Genomic DNA, 18,710 nt, shown 5'->3' with positions numbered 1-18,710 from the left:
AGGCCTGAAAATAAGTATGTATATTGAGTCCAGAAGCTAGTATGCCAAATTTGGTGAAGATCGGTTCAGATATAGCTATAGCTCCCTTATATATTGTTCATCCGATTTCTAGTATTTGTTACCCACAGCCGTAATATGCACTCCGTAACAACGATATTCAGGGAAATATATCAAATACAGCTCAGAAATATCTTTGCCAAATTTTATCGAGATTGGTTCAGATTTGGATATAGCTCCCATATATATCTTTATCTGATTTCAAATTAATTTTGCACCGAATGGGCAATACAAGTCCGAATTTAAAAGATACTTCGGCATATTTAGTCCTTTGAACTTTAAATTATAATTATAATCATAGCTTGTATGATTGAATTCTCCCATAAAAACTTTTAACTGTTACGTGGAGCTCTACTAAATTAGCAAAGTGGTGTAGGGTATCAAAAAGTCGGCCCACCCGACTTTAGGACTTTCTTCACTGGTTTCATGGTAGAAGAATATGGGTAGATACATCAACGCTTGGGAACATTAATATGTCAAAATTTTTAAAATGTTTTATCAAAAATTAGTATATTTTTAAATGTTTTCTTATACGACGCAATTCGGTGGTTGTTATATTATGAATTTTTCAACAATTTTTACAAATTTCAATAATTTTTCATTCAACATTTTCAATTCCAAAATGGTTTGACAGTTCATTGTCCCAGCAGCTGTGTCGATACGACTACCTGTATTCTTCTACCATGACTGGTTTAAATTTTGGCGTCCTTTTCAGTAAGGTTCCACCAGTCCGATTTAGACTGTTTACTTTTGGAATTTTGACATTTTATCGCATTTCTGCTAATTTTCCTTTCCCTTATTTTTTGAGCACACCTAAATGAGAATGACACTTCGAACTGTTCTCTCTTCTTCTAGTTTTACTACTAAAAAAGTACTAGAACACAACTTTAAAATATGGTCTGTTCCAGAACTGCAAGTTTTTACTGCCGATTTTCCATTTATGATATCGAAGAAAATTTCAAAAATAGTAAATTCTTGCAGGAATTTTAAAGGTGGGAGTACATAAAGCACTTATCTGGCTGGCTTCTTCGGAAATGAGCAAACTAGCCTAGGGCCAAAATCGAACTAAGTCAACCTAAAACTCCTTTGGTCATCTACGAAGATGCCATGTCGATGACTTAAGCCAGCCAAATATAAAACAAACAAAATAACAATTTTTTTTATTAAAAGGATCATATATGCTCTGTTCCAGAACCTGCAAAAATCTACTAGTTATGCAATTTTGTTTCAATATCAAACGAAAAGGTGGTTATCCTAGTAGTAATGCATGGTAGAAGAATATTGTCATAGCAGCTATGTCGATGCTTCTAGCTGCTATGACAATGAACTGTCATATCAATTTTGGAATTGAACATTTTAAATGATAATTTATTTAGTTCATTTATTAATTTATATTTTGCGATGAGAAAGTAATTTGGTTAATTCAAATTTGTAAAAATTTCACATTTAATTATTTTTGATATATCAATGCTTCTAATCGTTGATGCATCTACCCGTATTCTTCTACCGTGTAATAATGTTCAGATTCTTGCAACTTTCGACTTTGTTATTTATTGTCCTGTTTTTTCCATTCCAGTACTTTGTCAACTACTTTTTTCTGTGAGATCATTTAACTACAAATTTTTACAATTCGCCTTTTTGTTGCTATTGCCACTAAAAATTACAGGAACGGAGTTAAAATCTTTACGCGGCTTCACCGTCATAATTTACCAATGTGTATATTACACGATTGGTCTGTTCCACAACGGCAAGTATGTATCAGATCGAAAACATTTGAAAAACTGGTAGATTCTTGTAGGATCTTGTAGGTTAACCTTCTTTATGTAGATTTATTTGAGGTATATGTAATGAAATTGACATTTTTAACCGACTGGGTTTTCTAAATCCTTTACTACGTAAACGTACAAAAAGGTATCATGGTAGAAGAATGAAGATAAATGCATCAACGCATGTGAACATTAATATGTCAAAAAATTTAATTTTTTATATAAGTAGATTTTTATAGTTTTTCTTATCCGACGTCAATCGAAGGTATATGCGTTTTTTTCAACAATTTTTACAAATTTAAATAGCTTTTCATTCAAAAATGTCAATTCTAAAATTTGTTTACATTCTCCCAGCAGCTGTGTTGATGCGTCTACCTATATTCTTCTACCATGAAATGTACTTTAACACAAAAAAAAATAAATATTTTAAATGATTTCTATGTAAACGTAAATAGATCATTAAAATACGGTGTTGCATCTGCATGCATTCGTTTGCCTTTCTGGACACTTCCTAATCGATGAGTAAAAAGTCGATTTACATATCCCCTGACTCTCATTTCCGTTCTTGTACAACTAAACGTGAAAGATGTCGCACGCCTTCAGTCCTGCCTTCCGTAGGATAAAAATGGAGTTTAGGCCACGTGAAATTAGTTGAAAAACTGTGAATAGTATTACTGAACGGAAAATTTGGTATTTCGTTAGAAAACATGCGACCGGACTTTTCCACAGTGTATATTTGATGGTAAGTTAGATTCTTGAGGATTATTAAGTATTTGTTTGTGTGATGATAATTTAAAGTAGACAAGCATATACCTGAATAATGTTTTTAACATAATTTGTTGATTACTTTCGTCTGATTTATTTCCGCTTAAGACAAATATGTTCCTAAATATTGAATAGTTTACTAATTCGCTGCATTGGTTCTTTTCAGATGTTGTTACATTGTTCAATGGGATCGTCATTTTTCTCATTAAATAAGAGGTATGTTTAATTATATTTTATACTTGTATTACCAGGCAATGATGAGTTTTAGTTATCCCTGTCATAAAGAAAAACCCTTGATGATAAAACTAAACTGAAAAATGCCAATAATTTATTGTTAAAATCATGTCAAAAGTTTTTTGGTTAGTTAATATGTTATTTCTCTTTTTAGGTCCTGAATTGATGAGGTTCATGCTGCAATGCTTGCGGTGCTGAGGAGTGAATATGCAAAGTAAGTTTCTAGTAGAAAACTCATTTTCCATTTTAAATGCCAAAATTTTTCAATGATGCTCTCTATACCGCCCCAGTCTGACATATGGTGTTGATTGGTTTTTTTCACTGATTTTATTTACAAAAATAAAAAATTTTTTTGTATAAAATACAAAATCTAATAACTCAAATTTTTGTTTTGTTGCAGATTGCATTTTCAAGTGTTGTTCTACTGACTTACAGACCGGAATTTTTTAAACCAACATAAAGGTATGTACCATTTTATTAAAAATTAACTACAGATTTCTGTCCGTTCACTTAGTCTTGCATTAAATTTTGAGTATATGATGCTTTTTATACCGCCCCAGTCTGACATAATAATGTTGATTGGTTATCTCTACTGATTTCAAAATCCATAACAGAAATGTGTTATTTTTCTTAATTTTGAATTTAATGATACTAATAGTCATTTCCTTTTTAGGATAATGGGTACGTATATATAATCCCTGTGCCTAACTCAATGGAAAATGGCGTCAAAAAAAAGGTATGTACCCATCGTCAATTAATTTTTATTGCGTATTTCTGATGATATTTATAGTAGACAAGCATATAACTGAATTATATTGTGTTGATTACTTTTTGTCTGAATCACATATAAAAATAGACCTTCAGAAATTAAAAACAATTTTTTAACGCGTGTATTTTGTTTTCATTCTACTTTCAGAAACACGTGATTTTAATTCCAAACCGTTCCCCATCACCCAAGAGGTAAGAAATATGTTTCCGTATTGCATTTCCTCTGTTAGGCAATGATGAGCTTTTAGTTATCCCTGTCATAAAGAAAAACCTTGATGATACCTATAAACTGAAATTGCCCATTAGAGAAATGTAAAATACTTCTGGCTATTAGTATTCTTAAATATACTAATTTAATTTATTTTATTTTTTTTTTCCAGTTGACTGAAACGAAGTGGAATGAAACAGGAAAGTTGCATTTGGCGGCAAAACATGACAACAAACCTATGAGAAGGTATGACAAAACTTTTTTCCACTAATTTCATATGTTGGAATAACATTGTATTTAAATATGCTTTAAATACAAACCTTAAAATATTGAAATAGAATTTACCCCCAAAAGAATTTTCACGTAAAGATACCAATAAAATTGTTATTTTCTATTTAAATTATATTTTTGTATTCTAATTTTTTGTGATCTATGAAAACAAATGGGATCCGAATAGATTATATTACAAAGGCTTTAAGGCTTTGTTAACAAATTTGGAAGTTAATTAATAATTAAATTAAATGATGTCTTTATATACCGCCCCAGTCTGAATAGCTGTGCTGATTGGTTATAAAAATCTGATAATTAGACTTAGATTAGAATATATACCTTGATATATTGTTACAAGACAACATTGCTTATAAAAATTCAATTTATTTTCAGATCAGACCGAGACCAGACTCGTCCACATGCACGATAAGAGACATATCGTAAAAGGTTGGTGTTCAATAAAAACAAATTAAATAAAATGACTGCTACAATTTAGCTTTTGTTATTGAAACTTGATTTTATCAGTCTTATTGCTGACAAATAATCAAATCTATAGCATTAAATTAAGGGAGTTGATGTCGTGGTGCCATTGAACTTGAAGAATACTTTACAAATATCATTGCAATAAATCTTTCCAATAACAAAAGTTAACTTGTAAGAATGTGTCGTCTGTATTGATTAAAATTAAAATGATGTGATTGTTACCGCCCCAGTCTGAGATATAATGCGGATTGGTTTTTATTTAGCTGAATAGCTGTAACAAACACAATTATTTTACAATAAGTTTAAATTTTGTAATAAAAGTTTTTATTTTTTTTTTCAGATGTTATTTTGCCAACTTGATGCAGCCCTGAAATTACATCCCATTAATTAAAAGGTGTGTAGTCCAATTGGTTTAACTATAGAAGACATGAAATGTAATGATGATATTCACAGTAGACAAGCATATAACTGAATTTCACATTATGTTGATTACTTTCGTCTGATTGTTTCAACTTAGAAAATATGTGTTGTATTTTTTTAGAATGTAACTAATAATTATTCTTTTATTTATAGTTGAGGGTCACTTGGCGTGTTACTAGATTTGATGTTTGCAAGTTAACTCACACCCAACAAAAGGTAAATATATCTGTATGATTAACTTTTTAAGCAAATCTTTGCAAAATACGTTAGGTTTTATAGCATAAAAGTCTTACTTTCTTTAACTGTTTGGCAAGGCAATGATGAGCTTTTAGTTATCCCTGTCATAAGATCAATGTATTGATGATAGAACTAAACTGATAAATGTTTTTCATAAAATAGCCTGTTAAACCTATTTTGTGTACTTACTATTACTAATTTCATTTGTTTTCTTTTCAGATCCTTGAGATGTTCGTGGAAACTGGCAATATATTTATAGTGATTAAATTAACTATGATTTTATCAACAAAAAATTAAATAAATTCAATTTTTACAAATCATATTTGTTGTCTTTTATTTTGGAGTTATGTTTATGACAACAATTGTTTTAGGGGAAAATTTATTTTATAGACAAAAAAATATTAGCTTGAATTGGATAAAAAATACAATAGTGATGTTGGTGGCTTGTCGAATTTGATGATTCTTCCAAGTCTTACCAGATTCCAAAGTAATTTCTGCAACTAGTTCAACATATTCGTATGCGCCAATAAACATTAGAAAGCGCAAGGTCTTTTCGTTGTTGATGCCATTAATCATATATGGTACCATACCATACGGTGGAGAAAATACGAATGATCGTTCGGCATGTTTGTGAGCTAAGAATACAGGATCATGGTCGCGAAATTAACTTCAGTTGTTTTGGACCAAGTTCTCGGGACTACACATGGTACCATGGGACTACATATGTATATTTGCTTATAGTTCTTTGCTTTTATAATGTTAATGGGTACTTGGAGGCATGGTACAATTTCAAATTTTTAATTTTCTTGGCTTAATATGTCAAATTTATTTGTTTATGTGTGTGTATTCTTTTCAGTAATACAAAAATTGTTCAGAAAATATTCAAATTTGGGTGTTTTCAAAATGCTTATTGCAGCGTATGAATCGACAAAGTCTACAGTTTTTGTTGGGAAATATATCTTAAGAGACATATAAAACATGATTTAAAAAAAATTGACCTTTCATTCAGTTTTCGCTGTTTTCAATTATTTATTTAATTCATTTTTTCAAATTTAGTACTATGCTTGGAGGTTCTGGAATAGGGCAATGACTGATGTCAATCATGTTGGATAATGTGTACTGCATATTATTTATCAATGCACCAAGTCGATACATTCCTCAATTTATCGATTTCTAAAAGTCCCATCTCCAAAACAGCTGTGAACTCTTTCTCTCTCTCTCCTTCTCACATTCAAGGTTCCCTAATGTGAGCAGTTGCACTGAATTTGTTATTTGTTTCTTCTGTTTAGAAAGAATTTCTTCAATTTTCTTTTCACATTGAAATTCGTCTTCCTAGGAACTTGATTTCCTTTGTGTATTTAACAACAAAGAAAAGGGACGATATGTTCTCATATCGTTTGCCAAACGGTGGTCTAGTCACCAAGACCTACATTACACCCGAAGGACAAATCAAATTTGATCCACCCGTCTACGAGCAGCGATATTCAACTACAGTACGTATCATAGAGGATCCATGTTGGAAACAGCCCCTCAAAAAGGTACGAAAGTCGGGGATTTCCGTGATATGTTCAGCACCTTGATTGGGGATTGTCTTTTTGTTCATATTATTATAGATTGTAGATTTTGGTTGTGCTGAAGTACGTTTGTTGCAATTGATACGGAGAATACCATTTGTGGAACATATTTTAGAGGTAAGATTTGTAATTGATTCACAAACAAGAATAATTGGTGAAACAAACATTCAAAAACAAATAAGCATACCACACAAATTTGGAATCGTGATACAGGGTGTAACGTCTTTGCGATCTGCTTATAGAGTGAGAAGAGACAGAAGGGAACCCTTGTGGTTGTAGCTGGTTCCAGCTCTAAGGCCAAGTTAAAAATCAGCTACATTAAATTGGGTAGGTTTAGAAATAGCAAAGTAAAAAAAGGGGTATTTTTGGAACTTTGGAACCCTATATCTCGGTCGCCGTGATTAGGATAACAAGACCTAACTTCGGTAAAAATTTAAGAATTTTCGCCAGCTGGAACTAATTTTTAATTTGTTCCAAGTAAGGTTCAGCGAGGCCACTGGGACAAAATAAAGGAGATAATAAAAAAGTTGAATCGGTTAGGGGGACCATAATCGCGACCACTAACTAACCCATGATCTTTCAGGTCACATTTTACAGCATGTTCAAGTTGTCCTGGCATGCCACAGTTACCTGAGACAATTTTAAAAGTGGGGTGTGGATACGAAAACCTAGTTAACCTCTTATAAACCGATAAGTCGGTCTGTGCTTAGTTATGCGGCTTCAGTGCGGTCTAAGAACACGAGTGTAATGCAATATAAACGTATTCAGACCTGCAAGAATGCCGCCCTGTGAACTGCAACGGAGTGCCTTCTGATCACTCCAGTGTACCATTTACATGAGGAGGCTAAGGTTCTTCCTTTACGTTGGCATAATTATATATCTTCGTCTGCCTATTTGGTGTAATTACGTTCAGGAGGAATATGTGCGAAACCTTTGCCTGTCGAGTGAAACAAGCCAGCGCAATACGCTGCACCTCCTAAATTGTCCTGCCAAAACTACTTACCCCACTCATTCCAAAAGATCTTGGGTTACAGCCCGCGAAATTGACCAAATTTTTGAGGGGTGAGATGAAAAAACTACAACCAACTTCAGACTGCTGTCATTTCTAAGCCACTCGTCCGACAGCTGTTAAAATTATGCCAGTGACAGCTCATTATATTGTTTACAAGCGTACAAAAGCATTTTGATGAGAATTTTCCAGAAAAAAAGTTATGATGAGAAAACATTCGTCGTGCTGCAGTTTGTAAACAAACAAAAATGATCGTGTTTACTTGCCAAAGAGATCAGCTAAATATGTGAATCTTCAATTGGCCACCAGAACTCAAGCGCCGGCTATGGTGATGGAGTGGGCCGCCATAACAACCGATGGTCACTCTCCCTCCGTATTAATCGACCGTGGCATCAGAATAAATGCCGAATATTATCGCAAAAATATTTTGGTGGGTGTATTAATGCATTGGGTACGCAAATACGCGCTTCGCGGGAATGGGCCAAGATAACGCGGAGCAAAATTCGGGCAGCGTGTTCGAAGGCCATAATTCGTGCCAAAGATGACCAATTAGAACAAATCTAAACTTATTCTAAAATTTGATGCAATTTCCGACATTTTTGCTTTCACTCGATAAAATTAAAAAAAAGTAAAAATTATTACGTTTAACTTTGTTGCAGTTTTTTATCTCACCCTGTACATATAAATATAACAACGGCATGACAAAAACTAAAAGAGTGCTCGTCAAGTGTAGAATGTGTAGGATGTTTTTGAAGGAATTTTGCTGCCGCTTTAAAATGAATAAAGCATGCTCGCCCTCATTGAGAGTGAGAGTTTCACTCTACTCGAATTAGGGCGAGTTTTTCGAAGGTCCGTCGACAGGAAAACTACACAAATCATAATAAGGATGTATATTAGTTTGTGTGTGTACATAAGTGTTGATATGTTCCGCAATTCTTTTGTAGTACTCCTCACGTCCTTTTCCCAGTAAAACAAATGTTCGCTTTAATTTAATATAATTTTTATTTGATTTTGTGTGTTTCATGGGGGTTTTCTCTTCTTGTATTTTTAAAGATAATTTGTTTCTTATGAGGGGGTGTTTTTTTGTTTCTGTATAGCCTAATTTAATGATTTTTATTTCTTTAAAAATTAATATTTTTAGGTTTCTTTTTGTTTTGTATTCTTCTTTACTTATACGAATTTTAAATAGTTACAACTAATACTAATAATAATAAGAATCCACATAGGGGCGGGGAGATAATAGAAAAACAAATGAATTTAAAAAATTAAGAATTTATATTTCATATATGTATATATATTTATAATAGCTAACTGACACAAACGGATAAACAGGTTAAAAATAATAATTAAATTAACATAAGAACTTAACAAAAGAAAAAAATATCAGTTTAAAAAATATGATTGTGGGGATAATGTGAAATGGCTGATAGGTAGTCTGTTGCAATGCAATAATATGTATGTGGGGTATGGTGGTTACAATGTCGCGTTAGAAGCGGTAACGGAAAGGTGATTGGATTTTCTTTTATTATAGGATGAATATTTGTTTCGTGTTTTTTTGATTTGACTAATGTTTTTTTGTTAAGAATAAAAATGAATTGAATTCAATTTTTGTAATCGTTTAAAAATAAAACAAAACCACTTTTTGTTGTTATATGTGTAGTATAAAACAAAATAAATACAATTTCAAAATACCAAACATAAAACGCATCATTTATATGCGTTTCTTTCATTAAGTTTCTTTCATTAAAATTCACTTTCTTTTTGTTTGTTTGTTTAATAACTAAGTTGTGGGGTTTTACGCGTACGTGTGTGTGTGTGGTTGTGTGTTGTATTTCAATAATATTCAATGTCATTTTATGAATGTGTTCTTCTTGTTTTATTCTATATATATTTACTAAGTGATTTTTAGAAGTTTTATTAACTAGTTGTATTATTACTTGTTATCGAATAATTTCCATTTGTTTTTTTTTTTTTGTTTGTATTGAAAATTCTAAAGTTATTGAATTTGTTTTTGTTGAATACATGCCATATTTGTTGTATGGTTTTTTTATTATACCTTAAGAGCATCATCATCACGCTTATTGTGTAAAGCATTTTTACTTGCAATGTTTTTCTTTCTTTCTTATTATGAATTTAAAAATACATCCATGTTGGTTTTTTTCTTTCTTTTTATAACGAAATAATTTTATAAATATTTAAAGCACAGCAGCTCCAAAATATATTTAATACTTTTTCTGTAAATTTCTGTTGTTGTTTCCTTAGTTATTGTATTGACTTACTTAACAAAATCTTTTTTGTTTTGTATAATTTTTGCTTATTTTGTTTTTTTGCATATTTTGTAATTTTAGAAAATTAAAAGGTGTATCCACTAGTTTCCAAGTTATTTTTCTTTTTAACGAAATCATAGTAAAATAAACTATTTCCAAAATCATAAATGGAATTATTTAAATAATAAAAAAATGTTTTGAACAACAATTATTGTTTTGGAAATTAAGGTAAATGTCTATAGGAACCGCCTCAATGATAACAGTGATGACGGTGTTAGTGGTGTGAGGGAACATTCCTTTAGTTTTCCATTTAACAAATCATTTTTTACAATTACGTGTGTAAACGCTTTCCGTGTGATTGCCAGCCTTCCACATATATCCCTCAGGCGTGTAATTGGAATTCGAATCGTCATCCAAAAGACCAACTTGTTCAGTCTTGAGAAGACACCGTCTGGTGCGGCGTTCCCTCTTTGTATTCGAAGATTGTTCATGTTGTTCTACCTCACCGGCGGCAGAAGCTGCTGCTACTGCTGCTGATGTAATAGCTGTTTTGCGACTGCTTTTGGTCATGGCACTGCCACGTTTGGTTGTTGACTTTGCCGTTGACTTGGCCGTTTTCGCAGTCGAAACAATTGATGTAACGGGCGTGGAATTTGAAGGTGACAGCATTTTCACTTTACTGGCATATTTTTTGCGTGTAGTTTTTTTATCCACTGGCGTATCCGATGCCACACCGTTTGGTGTTTTCAGCACAAGTTTACGGGCGGCGGACACTTTTGTTCGTTTATTGCTGGTACTGCTACGCACTCGACTGCTGCTAACTTTTTGACGCCGAGAATTCGTTGTGTGCACTTGCTCTGAGTTGTCGGTAGCATCGGTTTCAACCTCTTCACTTTCATTCACATCATCATCAACATCCATGGCTTCACAATTGTCTCCTGCCCCACCATCTGCCTCATCACACTCCTCCATTTCAACATCGTTTTGCTAAAAAAACAGATATTTTTTTAAACTCAATTTCATTGAAATTCTTAAGAAATCACTATATACACTCACCTCTTCTCTATCCTGTTTAATTTTATCCTTAAGCCTTGCCTTGATTTCTTCATCTCTTTGCTGTTCATATTGCTCAACCGGACAACCCATTCTATGCAAAACCTGACGTATGGCATAGGTAGGCTTGCCTTGATAACGCCTTACTGTATCTTGTTGTATGTCACTCAACTCTTCTTCCCGATCAAATTCGCGTTCAGCCCTTTCACGCGCAATTAGATCAGGATCTTGTGATAGAATCTCGGTCCATGAGAACTTATTCTTCTTCGTTGCTTTTTTGTCCGATTTGGAGCGCAAATTTTTGGGTGACACCCGATTCGAGAGGGTACGTTCATGGAATGGTGTGCCTCCCACTGCGGAATGCATGACATTATAGGCCATGTTGAATACACCATTTGCCCGATTCATATCAAAGAAATCATTTTTGTTTTCAATCTCTTCTTTGACACGTACACAGGTGCGTTGAATTTCCGACATTTTCAAATGCATATCGGCCAAGGGGTAGCCCAATTGTTCATATTCCCTTTCGAAAAGGCGCCTATAACGACTGTAGTCTGGACGTTCATGATAATTCAACTGGCCAACTAAATGTAAATATTCGCCCAGATATTTGGGAACTTGTTTGCCATATATTTGCCTCAGCATCTCACGCACATCGGTCATCAAGTATTCCTTGGCCCGATGCACCTTCTCCTGCTGTTGATTTGTGGCGGCTTCCTTCCAGGGCAGATAGCCCTGTGACCAGAAAAGTAGGTTATAGCCTAAACATTCCATATCACTGCGCCTGGAATGGGCACCCATGTGAGCGTCGCGGGATGTAAATTCTAATGTACCGTCATGGGCTCTACGCTGATCCATGACAAATGGACGATGTATACCATTGTCCATGAACTTTGAAGCCAGACCATAATCGATGAGAAAAATACGTTCATCTTCGACTAAAATCCTTTGCTGTTGTTCCTCTTCTTGTGTGGCCTCAGCTTTGATGGATTTCTTTTTATCGTTCTCTTCCTCCTCCTCCTCCTGATGTCGTTTGTTACGTTTTATGGATGCAAGTTTTTTATTATTTTTCGCCAGTAGCTGTTCTTGACGTCGGGTGAGGCGACGATTACTGCTTCTGCCAACGGATTTTTTTGCACTGCCCGGTGGCACAAATTCCTCTGATTCGTCGTCAGACGATATGCTTTGCACATCGTCTGCCACACTATTACTACTACTTGCATTGTCTTCATTGAAGAATTCCAAATAGCTGACACGTTTCGTTGGCCGAAGATAATGCGATGAGACCATCTCATCATACATGGGATTACTTTTTTCACGGCGACATGACCTCACCGGGTTTGAACCACTATACGGAACTACACTGCGAGAGGATTTTTGTTTCTGTGTACGTTTTTTGTGGATCGGTGTGCGGTAGTTATCCAAACTGTTGCTGTTGGTACTGTTTGTGGTGGCGCCATCATCAAAATCTTCATCGTCGTCCTCATCTTCTTCCTCCTCCTCTTCGTCGTCGTCATCATCGCCATCATGATAAGTGTCATCTATGACTCTATTATAAACTTTACGTTTAACCACAAAATCCTCATCATCGTCATCGTTGGCCTCTTGCTCGGAACTATTACCACTATCCGTCGTTTGTTGTTTCTCCTCGTAGTGATCATCGTATTTTGACGAAGATTTTATGTGTTTACCACCATTGTTCGAAGTTGTGGTACTGTAACATGAAGCCTCATTTTCGTTTGCCGGGGAAGCCTTCCGTGATTGTGCGAAATATTTGCATTTCGATATCATAAGATTCTGGGCCTTGACATCATTGTGGCAGTATCCTTTGTCATGCAAATTTTCTAAGACGTTTATTATGTGTATCGCCAGCGTCAACACAGATTTCTGATGGACACGACACTTTTTGATGAGTGAATGCAGATCTCGATCGAAACGTGGCAAAACCAAAAAACGATATCTTGCATTGCCGAAAAAATGCGAGCCAGACGCTATGTAATCGGGTATACCGGATGGAGGTTCTGAGAGTATGGGAGGATTTGCGGCTGATGTTGTTGTGGTGGCCGATTTGTGGGCTTCAACTTTTGGCTCCGTTTTAATATCTGGACAAGGAGAGAAAAGAAGTATAATTTTAATTCAATTAAAAATCATTGAAAATAAGAAAGATAATAAATGAGACAGATGGGATATTTCCATACTGTAGGACAATCAATTTGGTCCCATTTAAAGATTGAAATATAGAATTTAATCCTCCTCTTTTCCACATATATTTTTAGGTTGACATCGATGCTGATTTGTTGAAAATCTATCAACAACGGGCCATACCCCTTATATCAGACTATTTACAAAAACGCGAAAATCCACTCAGAGTTGACATTATGGTGGGAAGTGTTACTGATGCTGTTGAAGAATTGTATGATGTTGATGTGGTCATAGCTTTAGAACTGTAGGTATTATGTGACACTTAATAAGAATCGATGTTCAAATCGAACTTTCTTCTGCGTTAAAGTATAGAACATCTACATAAGGAGGAACTCGATCTAGTTCCCGAGAATATATTCGGTTTTGTACAGCCAAAATTGGCAATATTTTCCACACCAAATAGTGAATTCAATGTTCTATTTGATGGTTTGTTGGAGAATGGATTTCGTCATCATGATCACAAATTCGAATGGACACGCGAGGAATTTAAGAAATGGGCTCATGACATTTGTAAAAAATATCCAAATTACTCCGTTTCGTTTATGGGCCTCGGCAAGCCACCATCTAAGAATCGTAAATTGGGTCATTCAACACAAATGGCAATTTTTGCCAGAAATGATATGCTCGGCAGGCCATTACACAACGAGGTAATAAAGAATCCACCGGTAAATCCTGCAGCCAGTTATAGAACAGTGTATTCTGTGGATTTCCCCTACAACAAAGATGAACGCTCAAAGGAACAAAAAATCATAGATGAAGCCCGCTACTATATAAGCCAATCGCGACATGTACCACGTTTTTTCAATCGTGAACGTTGCATTTATCAACTTCCGTGGAAAAGTATTATGGAGTATACAATAAGTCTTGGCGGAACGGAAAAGGAATTATTTGACATTCTAGAGGCGAATGGTATTAAGGTGGAGGGAGATTTTATTGTCTTGCCCGAATATGATGACGACGATTATGATGATGATCGGGGTGATTATGACGAGTGTGATGATGATTATTGGAGTACAACACATCCTCCACGAAGTGATGAGGATTTATCACAACTAACACTAGACTGCCAGCTCAATACAAGTAATACAAGTTATGAGGCCGACGAAGAGAATTGGGATTAACTAGCATTCAACATTTATGATAATTTAATTATAGTTTTTTTTTTCAACCCTCATTGTATCATCGAATAATAGTTATAGTTTAAGGTGGGAAGTTTTTTTCAAAATTTTGTATTTAGTGGGTAGAATTATTACTATGTTCATTGCCTATAAGTTACTTTTAGTACTATTTCTTTTATTTTCTTTAAATTATGCATTGAATAAAAGAATTATACATTTTAGATAATTTTTGTTTTGCCTTTTTCTTAAATAATAAAAGTTGAACAAAATTTGAGCAACCCGAAAGCTGTGGCAAGAATTTTAGACACAAAATGAATTGGTCGAAAATGTCATACATCGCAATGAAGGGATAAAATGGATCAAATAGCAACATCATACAAGCGTACAAAAGCATTTTGTTGAGAATTTTACAGAAAAAAAAATTATTCGTGATAGAATTCAAGCGTGATAGTGTGATTTCTTTATATTTGGCTGGAAATCCACAAGTGGCTATGGTTAGAGCACTCCAGCATTCAAATGTGAATAAATATTTTGTGTTTCGTACCATCGCTCGTTACCGTGATACTGGTAGCGTAGCCCGATGTCAAGTGGGCGGGAGAAAACAGCAGCATCAGCAGAAATGATTCGAAAAGTAAAGAAGCGACTTGATCGAAACTCGTGTAGCAGTGGCCGAAAAATTGATTAAAAATTTGGGATATCCAATAATTGAGCAAGCAAAGCTTAAAGCAAGAATATCAAAAATATAAATTTGTTTGGATCACAGTCATGCTTTAAAACTCATTTCTGAGGGAATGGTATCTAAAAAAACAATTCAGTCCTGTTTAGGGGTAGAGACAGAAACAATTTATTGTTACCGTCCTATGCATTAGGAGAAAGTGAAAATAGTGGCCAAAGTTAAGTACATTATAAGAAAGTGGCTATAATGCCACCAAAGCCGTTAAATGCCTTACGTGACTAAGAAGTACTCCTGAATTTAGCCGGCTAGTAGACGAGAAAATGAGCAAAGTGAGTTAGGACATCTGAAGTTTTGTAACATTTTTCCAAATATAAGTAAATTTCATTAGAAAGAATGCAAGAGTAAAGCCCAGAGGCTATCGAATTTTGAGTAGAAGGGTCCTGAGGACATCTACTGTATAGAGAATGGGCCCAGAAGAAATGTACTACAGAGTAAATGGACCCAGAGGCCATCGAATTTTGATTAAATGGGACCAGAGGACATTTACTGTAGAGAAGATATATCCAGAGGACATCTATTGTAGAAAAGATGGACCCAGAAGAAATCTACTATAGAGCAAATGGACCCAGAGGCCAACGAATTTTAAGTAGATGGAACCAGAGGAAATTTACTCTAGAGAAGATGGGCCCAGAGGACATCTCTATAGGAGATATGGTCCCAGATATTTTTATTGTAGAATAGATGGACACTGATGCCATCTGCTTAGAGTCTCCGGAGTCATCTAGATGTTTGCCACTAACAAGGCGTATTATGCTTCACAGTAACGGATATTTATTCAGACTTGGCAGACTATGAATCTATCCTTAGTCTTTTTGATAATGATTAACTTGGAATGTATATATATTTTGTACGATTTATTTTTTTACTTACATTTCTCCTTTTTGGCAGTGTTCATCAGACAGTGAATTTCAACAAAGAGCGGTCCATTTGAGTGCGGCTCAATTTTAACAACAAATTTTGCATTCTCATTTGTGACCGGAATACTGATGTTATCAGATGCTAAAAATATTTCACCAAAATTGCCTTTGCCTAAAAAAATTAAAAAAATGATAATAATAACAATAGAAAAATAACAATGTGCATTGTTGTTGTGATTAACGTTATTAATTGCCAGTGGACAGCATTACGATATCACATCATCGTTGTGTCTCTAATACTTACCAATTGGACGGCCCAAACGCCATGGTTTCTCATTCAAGTCATACAACACGGTGCCATTGACAACGGATGGTCTCAGGGTATATACCGGTTTTGGAGATTCCGTCAGTGATGCGTTCGGTTCATTTGCCAGACTTATGTTTAGGGAATTATTTAGGAGTATCGAGGAATTGTTGGCTTGTTTACTTGATAGGTTACGTGGAGTTTGTGCTACCTCCGGTGGACCATCATTTGATGATGAATCCTCGTCATCGTTTTCATGCCATTCATGGCCCGATGAAGAACTCATACGTTTAGCTTTGCTGTTGTTGATTTTATCATTGGCGTGGTGCTGCTCTGTGGCATTGCCGTTTGAATTACATTTACGTTTACGTATATTACGTGCTCCGGTTGTGACCGGTGTAACATGATGATGATTGTTATTGCTATGCTGCTGATGATGGTGGTCATGAGATTCAACAACAATGCGCTTACCCATCTTCAGTATGTGTGTGTGGTGCCTCTGCTGTGGCTAGAGTTTGCCTGGTGAAACGTGCTTAGAGCGTGGTTGTTTAGTTATTTGGTTTTATGGCCTTTCTAACAAAGGAGACTTTTAGTTTTAATTGTACTGCCTCTTCTTTTTCAGTTTCTGGAAATTGCTGGGTATTCAAACACATTACATTTGGCTAGGTGGTGATTGCAGTATATGATGTAGCTCTTGTAGTTGTCTGCTGTTGTCTGTCATTGGCCAAAACACAAAACACTGGAATTTGGTTATTGTGTGTTAGAATTTGCTCGGTTTGTTTTGCTTCGATGGATGTTAGTTAAGTTGTTGTTTCAAAGCAAATCAGTCTCTATTTTTTAAAGTTTTGGTTGACTTTTTTCTTCAGATTTTTGCTCATATAAAAAACAGGAACGTAGGTTATTGTTTATTTTTTGTGTTTTCTTTTTAACTAATTGAAGACGTTAAAGTCTCTGCTTCTCCCTCAATGAGAATTTGACATTAACACACACACTCTCTCTCTCCGCTTTTATGTTATCTCTTTTTGTGTGTCAAAAGCAGCGGCAGCAGAGCGGCAACAGAGTAGGAGTACTAAACGCAGCAATTTGTCATTTCTCTGAAATTTTTGCATTTGTTTTGGGATGTCAGTTAATGGACTCCCTCCTCCCCTACGACTAAGCAGTTTATTTGAATTTTGACAGTTTTGGTCAATTTTGTGCAGATTGCTCTTTTCGTCCGTAGAATAGCCTTAATAAAAAATTATCTTTATTTTCTTTTTGGTAATCCAGTTTGTGTGCTGGTGTTGTTGCCACTGATTTGTTTCCTTTTGATTGTTGGTTAAGGTTGTAGTTGCGTTGCATTTGATACCTTCTCACATGTGTCTTGTTTTTGTTGTTTGTTCACTTCTACATCCATATATACCAAATCATCGATTGTTTTCATTTATGTGTCGAGAATATAGGTACCAGCCAGCAGTCATAGTGGTTGGTTGTTTCGTAGTGGTGGAGAAGATAAAATGTAGTTGGTTGTATTGTATGGTGTGTTTGCCATGGAAAGAGGAACATAAAAAAACAATACATTTAGTCAAACGGTTAAATTTAATTTTTTGAATGCAATGATTCCATAAAGGTGGCCTCTCAGCTACAATTGCTTATCAGACTGTGGTTTATAATGACGCGAATTTCACAAATTGGGGAAAAAACCTATCAACCATGTTCAAAACAATTCACAATGCTTTCCTGATAAAATAAAATTGAGAATGCAATATTCCTATTTGTATTCTAAAATGCACCTAGTATGCATGGTATGTATAAAACAAACAGAAACAAGAAAATGGGCAAAAGATAAACACAAGCTTCTTGGAAATTGACATATAAAAATAACTAGCAACAGAGATTACCTTCATAACAAATATTAACTAATAAAAAACAGGTCGTCATGCAATTCTTGTGTGTATGCATGTGTATGGAAGTGTAATTAAGTTTTTTTTTTTTCACAATAGGCTTTTCAAGCCCATTAAGATCTACACATACAAGAAAACAACAGACATGAAACTCTCCATAAAAACAATTTTCAAAGCCAAATCGGACAAACCTTAAAAATGAAGACAAAAAATCCCCAAAATATACATAAATTTGTTTTCATTCGCATAAAGCAACGACGACAACGACAGAGCAAGACGCATTTTGGGCAGAGGAAGAGAGAGAGAAAGAGGGAGAGAACAAAACAACGTTTATAAATCGAGGGGGGTAAGAAACACATTAACCAGCCGACACCGCTTTAATAAAAGAAAAACAACAACACTCATATGGAAAATGTCGAACAAAAGAGAACAACAAAAACATACATTTGATTTTACCGATTATTATTCGGTTTCACATTCGGCATATAATATTCGGTTTAAT

At 34.7% G+C, this 18,710-nt stretch overlaps 2 protein-coding genes across 2 annotated transcripts; one reads left to right on the top strand and one right to left on the bottom strand.

The window, feature by feature from the left end:
* Positions 1 to 6,417: 6,417 nt before the first annotated feature.
* On the top strand, positions 6,418 to 14,651 carry LOC101893186 (small RNA 2'-O-methyltransferase). The gene is made up of 4 exons (XM_005179053.4): positions 6,418 to 6,746; positions 6,822 to 6,899; positions 13,388 to 13,557; positions 13,621 to 14,651. Exons 1-4 carry the CDS (start codon positions 6,591 to 6,593, stop codon positions 14,432 to 14,434), a joined length of 1,218 nt encoding a protein of 405 aa, XP_005179110.1. The 5' UTR covers positions 6,418 to 6,590; the 3' UTR covers positions 14,435 to 14,651.
* Positions 8,775 to 17,570, bottom strand: LOC101893347 (uncharacterized). Its single transcript, XM_005179056.4, has 4 exons — positions 16,329 to 17,570; positions 16,038 to 16,196; positions 11,115 to 13,213; positions 8,775 to 11,045 (listed from the first exon to the last, which is right to left on the bottom strand). The coding sequence occupies exons 1-4, from the start codon at positions 16,801 to 16,803 to the stop codon at positions 10,377 to 10,379; spliced, it is 3,402 nt and encodes a 1,133-aa protein (XP_005179113.1). The 5' UTR covers positions 16,804 to 17,570; the 3' UTR covers positions 8,775 to 10,376.
* Between the last annotated feature and the right edge of the window lie 1,140 nt (positions 17,571 to 18,710).

This window comes from Musca domestica, unplaced genomic scaffold (assembly GCF_030504385.1).
Source record: "Musca domestica strain aabys unplaced genomic scaffold, Musca_domestica.polishedcontigs.V.1.1 16, whole genome shotgun sequence".
Taxonomy (NCBI): Eukaryota; Metazoa; Arthropoda; class Insecta; order Diptera; family Muscidae; genus Musca; species Musca domestica.
This window is presented reverse-complemented; position numbering and strand designations above follow the sequence as displayed.